The following is a 13172-nucleotide window of genomic DNA, read 5'->3' as shown; positions in this document are numbered from 1 at the left end:
TTCAGGAAGCAGAAAAAAGCAAGAGGCTTGAGCTACTTACCTGCATGGCTTTCAGCTTTAGTTGGCAGAATGAGCCATCAACCAGTAACAGGTCAGTTATTTGGATGATTAAGATCCTTTCCTCACCATTTGACTTCTGAATAGCTTATAGTTGCATACAGCCAACTTTTCTGAATTCCCTGGTGTTCCCTTGGCCTAAGATCCTTCAAAGGGTTAGGGGCTCCCCCTGGCCAGCAGGTCACCCCAGGAAAGGCACTGGAACAGAGTCTGAGTGCATCCAGAGAGCTGAAACGCACACAGGCATTTAAGGTCAGGTACATCTTACATTTGGGCACCTTTTGTAGATACAGCTGAGCTAATTGCCCCATGCTGCTCTTATAGCTAAAGACAGTCACGTTCAGGGCGCTATCCATCTGACTTATTTTAGATATCTCCTTTAGGATGAGGATATTTTTGCTGTAATCTCCATCACCTCTCTTCACTTGTCATCTTTCAACTGCAGGAGAGACAGCTTAGGTGTCTACATTTAGTCTCATAAATCCCAGTCGTACCATTATAAAATCCCTGGAGCATTTCACTGAATCATGGAGCAGTTGTATTCATTTCATTAAAGCTATGCGAGTACCTAGTCCCTGGGAAATGGCTTTGCAGGTCTAGATCTTACACCTCACATGTAAACTTAAGTACAGTTGGCTGTTAGGTATACTCCATGTAGGCTTAAACTAGCCTGGCTCGGGGCACCACAGCATGCCCAGAGCTCAGGTGTGGCTGCAAAATCAGCCAGAGCATTGCATGAATGTGTGATGGTGGCGGAGAGGTGCCTGGAATAACTGAAGCTCTTACCCCTTTTTATTTGAGGATTACCTCCCACCACTGGGAGAAGATGGCAGCACACATTGTGAGCACTCTGACTCCATTTCCAGTTCAAATGAACAGCAGATTCAGTAGTTCCTGTACTATTTTTTCAGACTACCCTGACTGCCCCTGTTCTCTCCTTCTCGGGGCCCCTCTTCAGACAAGAGTGGCCTCTCTGCCCTCCTCCATCAGTTGGGCTCATACTTACAGTGCCTACCTGAAAAGGTGCCTCCTCCTGGCAACCCCAGCTCAGAAACCAAGCTAATAAAACCCATCGGGCATGATGAGGCTGCATTTTGCTCTGCCTCGCACCTTGCGAGTGAGGAGCTGGTGGCTGCCAGGCACTGGCGGTGCTGGATGTGCCACAGGAGCCCCGTGGGAGCTCAGCACAGCACCCTGCGGGGTTCAAAGCTGCAGCCCAGGGAGAGCAGTCACTACCACAGCCAAGGCTGAAGGATGTGCAGAAGTAGCCATATTAATTCTTGTCCAGAATGCCTAATTCTGGGCTGGCAGCTTTGCTGTAGTGTAGGCATGGACACAGATGCTGTTAAAAATATCCCCCTTGTTTAATTTCATATTTTGCTTTCTTGTAACACAAAACCTAGGATCCCTCTGAGCAACTGTGTACATTTTGTTCTGTAAGTGGTTTAAAAGTATATTAAAACATTAATCTTAGCCTAAGCCCCTCTGTGCCAGGTTTCTGACTGGAACACAATTTAATGGATGACTCACAGTAGATGTCTTGTATAATGGTATGACGTTCTGATGGCCAGTGATTTACAGCTACAATACTTAGCACTGTCTTGCTTTGGAAAGTCTTTTTATTGCTTATTTCTGTAACATGTGGATACTTGGAATTTAAGAATATTTTCATAGAATAGCGTTCTAATAGCCAGAAAAAAAAAAGTGTAAGGCAGGGCAGTAACCAAACTTCAAGTTGCTCCTTTAAAATGCTAAGTTAAGTATGTCTGAGAATATATTGTTATTGCACTGCCTTCAAACTGAATTTGAGCAAATCATGTCTGGCCTCTGTAGCAAGCAGTACAAACTCTCCTCAAGGAGGGTCCCTCACTGCTGTGCACTGGGGAGGTTTACAAAGGTGAAAAGGAACCAGACTAATATGGTCAAATAGGTTTATTTACTTTTAAACAAGGAAGTGCACAGCTGTCGTGATGGTCCATATAGCTGTCTTGGTTTAGAATCAATAACCTTGGTTGGCTTATTTTTAACAATTTATTTGAAATGTCAGTTGGGGGCATTTCAATGGATAGTGAGCATTTGAGAGGGGTTTTGTTTTGCAGACCAAAAGGCTATCCCACCCTCACTTTCCATAGGTCAGCCTCTCTGGAGTTGGTAAGAACTGGTGAAAAACAGACCTCCTAACTTGCCAGCCTAAGTTGGTTCACCCAGGAGAACATCACAGGAATGAGGGCATGCAGGAATCTGTACAACTTTCACAATGCCAAAACTGAGTCAGTCCTTTGACTGAATTACTAGGAAGACCTGCTCAAAAACAATTAGCAGCTTATTTCACATTATTATTGTTATATATATAAATTGCTATTATTGGTGAAGATGGTATTCTGGGTTTTATGTAGTCTTGAGTGTTTTGCTTTGATTTGCCCTAATGGGTAGTGATGGTAATTAATGCTGCAGCTTTCTTTCCATAAGCTATTAACCAATAACCAAGGAAAGCCGTAACAGAGAAATGACAATTGCATGTGATGAGAGGTTGCTGGATTCGCAGAGGAGACTGGCATGCCAGTTACATTACTGGGCAATTGCAGGGGCCTGCGTAGGCAGATGGACCTTTGGGACTCCTTCAACAGGACTTGAACATGAACAGTATTAATAATATGCCAGTATATCCTGCAAAACATCATAGACACCAGTTCTAGCTCCTTCTTGTAAAAGGAGAATAAATTATTTTATTTCTTCTCTTTGAATGATTCCAGCATCTTTCTGAAGTGTTTTTTTTTGAAGCTAAGGTGTACACAAGAGTTACATGACTCTTAGCAAGATTTGCAAGGGAAAGGAATATGACTGGCTGTATTCCTATTGACCCCTTTTGCCTCTCAGCAGCCAGAATTTAAGGCCATTGCCAGTTGCTTTCATGAGGAAGGAAAATTAATAAAGGAGATTTTTCCTTGGGTGCTCTCCTGCAAATCTTTAAAAGAACTTTCCTCAGCTTTTGTGTTCAACAGTGCAGTGAGACAAAGTAGGAGGAGGCAGCCTCCTTGCTTGCAGATTGAGTTTCTTGCCAGGCTGCATTTTGCCAAAAAAGGGTTCATTCTTAGCCATCCTCCCAGAGCCACACAGGAGCTGCTTTCTTATGTGGTTACCTGCCTTTGGGGGCTTCCATGATAATTGCATCACATTTTCCCTGCTACATAGCCACCAAGCTGTGCACTGCAATGCTGTCTCCAGGCTCTTGAAAACAGGAGCATTTGTTTATTCCTCTGTTTAGGAGACAGGCACACCAGCCTGAGCAACAGTTACTGGGCTGCGCTAGAAAGAACCAGCTATTTCCTCTCAGCCTGTCTACTCATGAATTAAAACCCACTAGCTTCAGTCACCTGCACACCCATAGACTGGGTGCTCATGACAATTTACTCTCATAGCATGAAGGTGCTGTGATAATCCTTTGAATTATAGACTCATTTAGGTTGGAAAAGACATTTGAGATCATCAGCTCCAACAATTAACCCAGGACTGCCAAGTCCATCACTGAACCATGTTGCCAAGCACTGCACCTACATGTTTTTCAAATGCCTCTGGGGATGGTGATTCCTCCACCTCCCTGGGCAGCCTGTTCCAATGCTTGACGATCCTTTCAGTGAAGAAAATTTTCCTAATATCCAAGCTAAACCTCCCCTGGTGCAATTTGAGGCCATTTTGTTTTGTCCTGCTGCTTGTTATCTGGGGAGAAGAGACCAACCCCCACCTGCCTACAGCCTCCTTCCAGGCAGCTGTAAAGAGTAGTAAGATCCCTGCTGAGCCTCCTCCTCTCCAGACTGAACACCCCCAGTTCCCTCAGCCGCTCCTCATAAGCCTTGTGCTCCAGACCCTTCACCAGCTTCGTTGCCCTTCTCTGGACATGCTGCAGCACCTCAACGTCCCTCTTGGTGTGAGGGGCCCAAAGCTGAACACAGTGTTTGAGGTGCGGCCTCACCAGTGCTGAGTACAGGGGGATGATCACTGCCTTAGTCCTGCTGTCCTCAGTGTTTCAGATACAAGACAGGATGCTGCTGGCCCCCTTGGCCACCTGGGCACACTGCTGGCTCATGTTCAACCAGCTGTCAACCAGCACCCCCACGTCCTTTCCCACCAGGCAGCTTTCCAGCCATTTTCCCCAAGCCCGTAGTGTTGTGTGGGGCTGTTGTGACCCCAGTGCAGGACCCAGCACTTCTCCTTGCTGAACCTCATACAACTGGCCTCGGCCCATTGATCAAAGGCTTTACTAAGGTCCATGTAGACAACATCCACAGCCTTTCCCTCATCCACTAGGCAGGTCACCTTGTCATGGAAGGAGATCAGGTTCATCAAGCAGGACCTGCCTTTTATAACCCTGTGCTGGCTGGGCCTGATCCCCTGGTTGCCCTGCATATGCTGTGTGGTGGCACTTGGGATAATCTGTTCCATAACCTTCCCCAGCACTGAGGTCAGGCTGACAGGCCTGTAGTTCCCCAGATTCTCCTTGCAGCCCTTCTGGTAGATGGACATCACATTGGCTAACATCCAGGTGTCTGGGACCTTGCCAGTTTGCCGGGACTGTTGATGAATTATGGAGAGTGGCTTGGTGAGCTCCTCTGTCAGCTCCCTAGGTACCCTCCGGTGGATCCCATCCGGCACCATAGACCTGTGTGTGTCTAAGTGGAGCAGCAGGTCACTGACCTCTTCCTCCTGGACTGTGGGGACTTCATTCTGCTCCCCCCTGTCCCTGTCTTCCAGCTCAGGGGGCTGAGTACCCAGAGGGAAGCTCGTCTTTTTATTAAAGACTGAGGCAAAGAAAGCATTAATTACCTCAGCCTTTTCCTCATCTCTTATGGCAGTGTTCCCTGCCGTGTCCAATAAAGGGCACATTCTCCTTGGCCCTCCTTCTGTTTCTAATGAATTTGTAACAACTTTTTTTGTTATCTTTTTATGGCAGTAGCCAGCCCATGTTCCAGCTGGGCTTTCGCCTCTCTAATCTGTGCCCTGCATAACCTTGTGACATCCTTGTGGTCCTCCAGAGTTGCCTGCCCCTTCTTCTAAGAGTGGTAAACAATTTTTTCCCCCTGAGTTCCAGCCGAAGCTCTGTTCAGCCAGGCCAGTCACCTTCCCCACTGGCTCACCTTTCGGCACATGGGGACAGCCTGCTCCTGCACCTTTAAGATTTCCTTCTTGAGGAATGCCCAGCCTTCCTGGACCCCTTGCCCTTCAGAAATGCCTCCCAAGGGACTCCGTCAACCAGGCCCCTAACAGGCCAAACTCAGCCCTTGGGAAGGCCAAGGTAGTGGTTCTGCTGCCTGGCTTCTCTCAGAATTGGAAACTCTTTCAACTCATGATCGCTATGCCCAAGATATCCTCTGACCTCCACATCACCCACCAAACCTTCCCTGTTTGTAAACAGCAGGTCCAGTGGGGCATCTCCCCTGGCTGGCTCACTGGCCGGCTGTGTCAGGCAGGTATCTTCCACATGCTGCAGGGACCTCCCACACGGTTTCCTCTCCGCTGAGTGGTATTTCCAGCAGGCGGGAAGCAGTCTAGCCCTGGGTTGGACCGTGCTCCATATTGTACAAGACACAACAAGGACAGAGCCTCTGCCTCAAAGAACATGCAAGAAAACATTTGATTTCAGCAGAAGACTGAACCCCCAGATGTGGTTTTTTATCTCAAAGTTAGCAATTAGTCAGTTACCAAGAATGGAAAAGGTGGAAGATTTGCTTTGGATCATCTTGCAGTTTTGTTTTACTTGTTTCTGTAAGAATAAACACTTCCTAAAACTTAGTAGTTCTGCAATTTTCCCAGCGAAGACTAATGTACACTGAGATGTTGGTTACATTTGTCATGTTTTATTTGTGTCATGCGTGAATCCAGTTCTCACCAGGAACAGGTTCTTCTCTTTTACCTGCTCTGACCTAAGAAAACCACTCTCTTTTGATTGTACGAAAATATTTTCATAGCATCACTTAGCCACAGATGAAACATGCTGCGTTTCTTAGCTCATCCAAAGCAAAGGTTGATTTTTGCTGTAGTTTGATTAGTTGAATTTATCATTACCTATCTCAGCACATTGTGCTTAAACTCTTTATGCTACCTTTTTCAGATTCATTCTCAAAGTAATGTGATACGGATCTGAGTACTTACCACACCCATCCTTAATGTTTTGCCAATGGTATTCTTACTACTTTAACTTACTGCGTAGGAAGTAAGTAGATTCCTCTAAAGAGTTGTGAGCTGTCTGTATGGCCATTACTCTAGAAGACAAGTATATGATTTCATTTTTAAAGCCACAAGTGACAGTTCACAGGAGGGTACAGGAGAGGAAGAAATGTTGAGGAAATGAAGTAAATGAGTTTAGGTGTGTAGTACTCAGGCAGTGTGCTTTCTGTGCGTGCATTTGTTTGAGCTACAGGTGAAAGTTCCAGCAAAGACTGACTTAGTTCAAACAACTGAAGCAGGGTTCACCCTGTCTGCTCAGTGAGCCAGTGAACCCTGCAAACAGCTGCCAGGGAGAAGCAAGGGCACTCCATAGTCGTCTCCCTTTTAGTTCGGCAATATGAAATGGCGAAAGCATTAAGTTAAAATGACGGGTTTGAGAACCTACTGTGGATTTTGTTGCAGAACTCACTGGCCATGCTCTGCTCCCCTTCAGCTGCCAGTCGCAGCACGAGACCGTTCCCAGAGCCTCAGTGCCTGGATGGAAAACTGGGGCAACCTTGGCACTGGCAGGAGCAGAACCAGCCTGTGCACAAGGTGCCAGCACCCCGAGTCGCTCCTGCCAGAGCTACTGGGAAAATGATGCCTTGAGGTCTCCGGTCAACCCCTGACCTGCAGCTCCTCCAAGGAGATCTCCACAGGGGAGCATGGGGCTGGCCCAGACCAAACCTGGGATGTGGTGGATTTTATCAAACCTGTCTGGAAAGCTGCTGTGATGGCTCAGAAAGTTTGCTGACTTTTTAGAGGCTGGGGAAGGTGCCACCTGAATGTGTGTGCAGCCCTTGGGAAGTACCTGTCACTCAAGGCAGCCCTTTGGGGGTGGTTGATTGATAAGGAGAGAAGTGAGAAAGGCCAGCCACCAGCTGGGAGGGGGCGTTGGGCACGTTTGAGGGAACAGGGCAGGAAACATATTGACCCAAACCTGTGAAAAGCAGTCCAAGGATTATTTAAGAACCTTAGTGAACACATTTATCAACAGAACAAGTAGCAAAAACTTCTTCCTTTTTCTTTTTCTTTTTCTTTTTCTTTTTTTTTAACCTTTTCAAACCACTGTACAACCCTTTGTGGGCATACTTTGTAAAACCTGTTGATGTGTGGTGTCAACAAAGATGTGACTGTCTGCTTTGCTTTGTGTTATGAGCAGAAAAAATGAATCACCAAAAATAAAAATCAGTCCTTCAAGTCAATCCTGTCAGAATCCTATATCCTAACCTGTCAATAATCCTATATTTTCACAAGTAGCAAGATGCACTGCAAATATTGAAACAGAACTAAATGCACGTGTTCAGGCAATTGCTTTGGGAATGCTTTTCAGCAACAGAAGGTGGTGCACTGGATGGCTAACCAGCTTTTCTGCTCTAGAGGGGCAGTCCAGACAGGTGCAGAACATGCAGTCCTCTACCTGCTGAACTGCCAAAATGCCTCTTCAAAGAGACAAGTAAATCCTGAAGACATCTCTTACAGCCCAGGTCATCAGTTTGGAAAACATCCGCAGAAGTTATGGGGAAGGAATATTTTCCTGTGGCCACAGATGATGACTGTCATTTTGCCATCACTGCTGTGACCTCAGATTTCCAAGTAGCATGTGGTGCTCCCCCAGGAGCAGTGGGTCTCTGCCAGCACAGCAATACTTTCCCACTCCTCCTGGCCCTCCTGTGTGCTGGTGGCGTGGAAGCCCACACGGAAGACTTCATTGCCCTCTCTGAGGAGACGGATGGACATGAGATCCTCTCAGAAGAGGAACAGCATTGTCCCACACCAGCTGGCTCTCCAGAAGTGGACACAACATGTTTCACTCCACTATCTGCCCGCTTCCCAGCATCTTGAAGCCACAGTCTCTTGTCAAGGTCTATGTCTGCAACCTTATCTGAACCTCAGGCAGGAACCACTTCCAAGCTTCACTGGCTCTGTTTAGCTCCATGTGTTGCTTTGTCATTTGGACAAAACAACGTAAAGCTGTCTTCTTGCAAAGAGGTGAAGCTAATGTCCCTGGTACCCTACCAAAAAAAATCTCCACTGCCAACAGCACTTGCTCTTCCTGAGTTCAGAGCTGGGTGCAGTTTAAAGAGCAAGTGACTCTGGCTCAGATGTGAGAACTGAACAAACCTTAGAAAAGTTTGATGAAAAGTAAAAGAAAACACACAAACCAGAGCTCTCAGTTGCTGTCATCTTCAAAGCCTTTCTTGTGCTTCTAGAACAAGTTGCTTGTTTAAAAAACATCAGAGTACCAACTTTTGAAGATTTATTTTGTTAAGTGGTACTTTTTGGAGTGCTATTATCATTTTTTTTTCTATTGTGGAGGGCCATTTATTCCATTCATCTCATTTCTAAGAGTTTTAAATCCCTGTCACTGATAGGTACTGAACAAACCCAGGAAGAGCTGGGGATTTTTGTTCTGCTCTGCTGCTTAAAGCCTATCAGTAATATTTGTCTTTGCCTGCTTAAATGCAAAATGCTGGTCAGGTGTGTGACATTATCTCGTTTGTCTAACAGGTAAGCTGCAAAGTGCTGCAGTTCTTCCATCAGTACATGTTGGGCTGCAACTACTTCTGGATGCTCTGCGAAGGCATTTATCTTCACACATTGATTGTGGTGGCAGTGTTTGCTGAAGAGCAGCGTTTGCACTGGTATTACCTCTTGGGCTGGGGTATGTATAATTTGTAGCAAGGTGGTCAGTTCTTTCAGATGTTTAAATTCTGCTAGCACTTATATATCTGAATTATTATATTTATACTGCTGATCATAGCTTAAGATTGAGTTCTTGTGTCCTACATTTGAATGCATTTGTTTGGGTGGGCCTAGAGACTTACAAAAATCAGTGGGAGTCAGTATCCATTATTTGTTGCATCTTGGGATTTGTTGGAAGAAATGCTTATGTTTTGTTAAGCAAAACTTTGGGAGAAAAACAGATTTCTATCCAAACACATCTCTTTTCTCAACAAAAGTGGTCTATTTTTGTCACTTTATATAAAAAATATTAATCTGTAACAGTACTTTTAAAAGTATATTTTTTCTGGAATGAAGAAGAGGAAAGATCAGTATCTATGTTTCCCAAAGTGAAAAAACACAGCATGCAGAAAGAGAAACCAGAATTTCTCTGGAAGTGAATCCAGTATCAGATATATTCTGGCAGACATTGTTTTAAAGATGCAATTTTACCTACACAGGAGTAGGTAATGGCTCTGCTGCCAGGGCTGATTTTGTCCAACAGTGATCTCTAGAGCATTTCAGAGAAATATATTTCTCTGAAAATTTCAGGTGTCAATAAGCAAATCTCAATTATATACCATAAGAGATGTTACAAACCCATACACTGTGAATGCAAACTGCATGTAGTTGCATGCATATTGCTCAAGGAACCATGCCTAGGTCAGTCCTTCATCTCCAAATAAGCATATCTCTTCTGTTTTCATTAAGGGATCCCTTGCCTTTTAATTAGTAGCAATAACAGATATTTATCCTTTGGACTATCTGTTCCAATAAAAGGCCATATAAATACAGCCATTATATTACAATGGAGTGCAGTCTCTTTCATATTTCAATCACTATTGTATATCCAGTCCATATCAGTGTTGATAGAAAATCATTATCAAGAGCTTTTTCCCAGTTTGGGAACCATGAATCTCTGGCCTTATTCCAGTTTCTTACAAGCCAGTCCCCATATCTTGAAACCACTGGTGCAGCTGTGCAGTAAATGGTGGACCTTTATCCATTGTCCCACTGCACTTAGGGATGGTCGCTTGTATTCATCTCTTGCAATCCCAGTCTGAAGCAGGCAGAATTTATGCTTGTCGCCATTTAACCCCCGCCAGCAGCCAAGCACCGCACAGCTGCTTGCTCGCTCCCCCCACGGTGGGGTGGGGGAGAGGATCAGAAAAGTAAAAGTGAGAAAACTCGTGGGCTGAGATAAAGACAGTTTAATAGGTAAAGCAAAAGCCATGCATGCTATCAAAGCAAAACAAGGAATTCATTAACAGCTCCCCATGGGCAGGCAGGGGTTCAGCCATCTCCAGGAAGGCCGGGCTCCATCACGCATAATGGTGACTTGGGAAGAAAATGCCATAATGCTGAATGTCCCCCCTTTCTTCTTTCTCCCCCAGTTTATATATACTTAGCATGACGTTCTATGATATGGAGTATCCCTTTGGATAGTTCATGTCAGCTGTCCCGGCTGTGTCCCCTCCCAATTCCTTGTGCCCCTCCAGCCCACTTGCTGGTAGGGCCTGAGAAACTGAAAAGTTCTTGACTTGGTATAAACATCACCCAGCAACAACCAAACCCATCAGTGTGCTGTCAACATTGTTCTTACACCAAATCCAAAACACAGCACTGCACCAGCTGCTAAGAAGGAAATTAACTGTCCCAGCCAAAACCAGGACAACTCTATATTTTGCCTCTCTTTGGAGATGTTATACTTGTTTAACATTATTTCATTTACAGCAGGAAGATAAGAAACAGCCCTACTGATTAAACAGAGAAAAATTAGGAATTAATTAGATCACAGAAAAATGACCCAGTTCTGAGTGTTCTGAAGAACTTTAGAACTCTGACTTCAACCACTAGTTAGGCATTCAATATCAGGTCCTACATAGGCAGTAATAGCAAAGTGGAAAGTTGTTCTTCCACTGTTTGCATTTTCATTTAAAAGACTGGTAACTAACTTTCTTCTCATGGTATAAGGCTTAGTGCTGCCTGGATACCTACATTAGATACCTAGAAAATTATCATGATTTTCTAGTTTATATGGATTACAGGGCCAGAGAAGTTTCCACACGTAAGAACTCCTTTTCTCTTTTTTTTTTTTTTTTTTTTAAATGATAATATAATCACTCTTTTTTTCTTATGAGAATCGCATCTTTTCTGAGAAGAGAGTGACCTGTTACGCTCTTAGAATTAAAACTATGTGGAACACCATTAGCTCTTAAATGAAGAAAACTTCCCTGAAGAACCCAAAACTGAGCCAAGGTTTCTGGACTTTGTCAGTCTAAATCACTGAGCCCTCATGGAGCAAGCAACTGTGCTATCACAGTTTTCATTGTTCAGAATATTTGAATATACAAAGTCTGATAGGGCTGTGCTTTTGAAATGGCAGCCCTATATAAAGAGTCATTTTAAACATTTCCTTCCAGATAGAACTTGTTCCCTTTTCATGTCTTGCAGCATAAGCCCTCCCAAAATAGTGTCATTCCATATCCAATCATACAAGAGGACAATGGTCAGAAACGTATTTTTTTCAGGTGACATTCAATTTAGGCAGTGCCATTTAATGCAACTGAGACAGGTAGCCTGCAGTGAAAGCTTGTGAGCTAGCTGTACTGTTGCTGAGAAAGGCACTAGCATCGTGGTGAGTAATTCAGTGAAGTTATCTGATAAGATACTCATCAGTATCTGCAGCATTGCCTGAAAAATAAATAGGGTGGTGGCTGTGGTAATAGGATGATAATATCTTGAGAAGGAAAAGGTTAATAAAAAATGGACTCAACTCTTCACTATGAAGCCTGCAGCCTTTTTAAATGAAACTAGATGAATACTTCTACAAAACAAGTAATAGTCATTAGCACCTCCTAACTAAGGTAGTAATCATTAATAGCAAAATTATCTAATCAGGACTATCTGGCCAGCCCTTAAGTTTGCATAAATCAGTCTAATTTCACTGATTCCAGAAACAGTAGTTACATTAAACATGCAGCTATGTTAATCAATGGAGATACATTTCTCCAAAGGGCAATGCAGAGCAACCAGAGCAGGCTGTGCTCTGAATTACAATTCAAAAGATCAAGGTAAATGTACAATGCAAGGTGAAGTGACTCATTATTCATTGTTATAACTAATCCCTATGTGAGGACACCTAGATTATTTTATTTGGAAGAATCACTAATGACATTTGTAAAATAGCTTTATAAGAAAAATAAAAATCTGAGCAAATATAAAACACTTTATGAAAGGTTTAAGGTGATCGGATGGAATCTCTCATGGACAGGTGTGTTTCAAGGCTGATGCCTTCAGGAAACCCCTTCTCTGGGGATGTCATTTCTCATTTACTGTTTCACTGGGTCAGGAAATCACCCTTATGCAGGGCAAGAAAACAGCAACAGATGTGCCCATCATAGTGCCAGTCCACTCTGCGGGCTGCTTCAGGCAGCTTCATCCACATAGAAGTGAAAAGGGAATGATTTATTTGGACAGTGCTAAAACAAGATGCCTTCCAAATTCAGCTGGAAATACAATTAATTGTCAGTTTGTGCCATGAAGGACCTGGCATGACCTAAAGGGATATGTCATATCTTTTCCTGGGATGGCTGGGGTAAAGCCTTTTCTAGGTTACTCACTGCTCGCCACGTGTTGTCAGACCCCTGGAGCGATACATGTTGTGCCACCAGGACCCAACTGACTTTGATGCTCCACTTCTCATTAACTCTCTGCCTTTTGGCCCTTTACAAGAGAAGAGCAACATCTAGCCCTAGAAGAGCCCATCCAGCCTGCAGATGGGAATTTGAGCCATAGACAGTCATGAGCTTCTTACCCTGTAACTTTCCATCGTGTTCTTAAGATTTGCTTGTGAATTTGTTGAGCCAGGTATTCTAGGCTAATGTGTTTAGCAGAAGAAAAAAGGACCTTTGGCGTCACGTGGAGTCCTGTACTTGCACTATTCCAGGCCAGAGCCTTCAGATGAATAATTTTTGCTATTACAGAAAGGCCCCTTAAAAATTGCACTTCAATCTGTCTGTCAACAAAACTGGCCCGGGCTTGCTCCATTTCCAAATCAAAAGGATTTTCTCATGCTGTCAATCCCATAAGCTCACCCTGAGGTTAGAAGCTCCTTTCTTTCAGTTCTGAGCTTTTTGTTGTTTTATCGTGCATCATCACCCAAAAAAAGGCATGCTGAAGCCAGAGGC

General features: G+C 44.2%; 1 protein-coding gene across 1 annotated transcript in view; it reads left to right on the top strand.

Annotated features, from left to right (window-relative positions):
* CALCR (calcitonin receptor) overlaps positions 1 to 13172 on the top strand; it is a 174868-nt gene that overhangs the window by 135623 nt on the left and 26073 nt on the right. Inside the window, exon 8 of the mRNA XM_080384200.1 lies at positions 8770 to 8923. Coding sequence (XP_080240326.1) covers positions 8770 to 8923 — 154 coding nt within the window. The remainder of the gene's footprint in view (positions 1 to 8769; positions 8924 to 13172) is intronic.

This window comes from Falco punctatus (assembly GCF_963210335.1).
Source record: "Falco punctatus genome assembly, chromosome: 4".
Classification (NCBI taxonomy): Eukaryota; Metazoa; Chordata; class Aves; order Falconiformes; family Falconidae; genus Falco; species Falco punctatus.
This window is presented reverse-complemented; position numbering and strand designations above follow the sequence as displayed.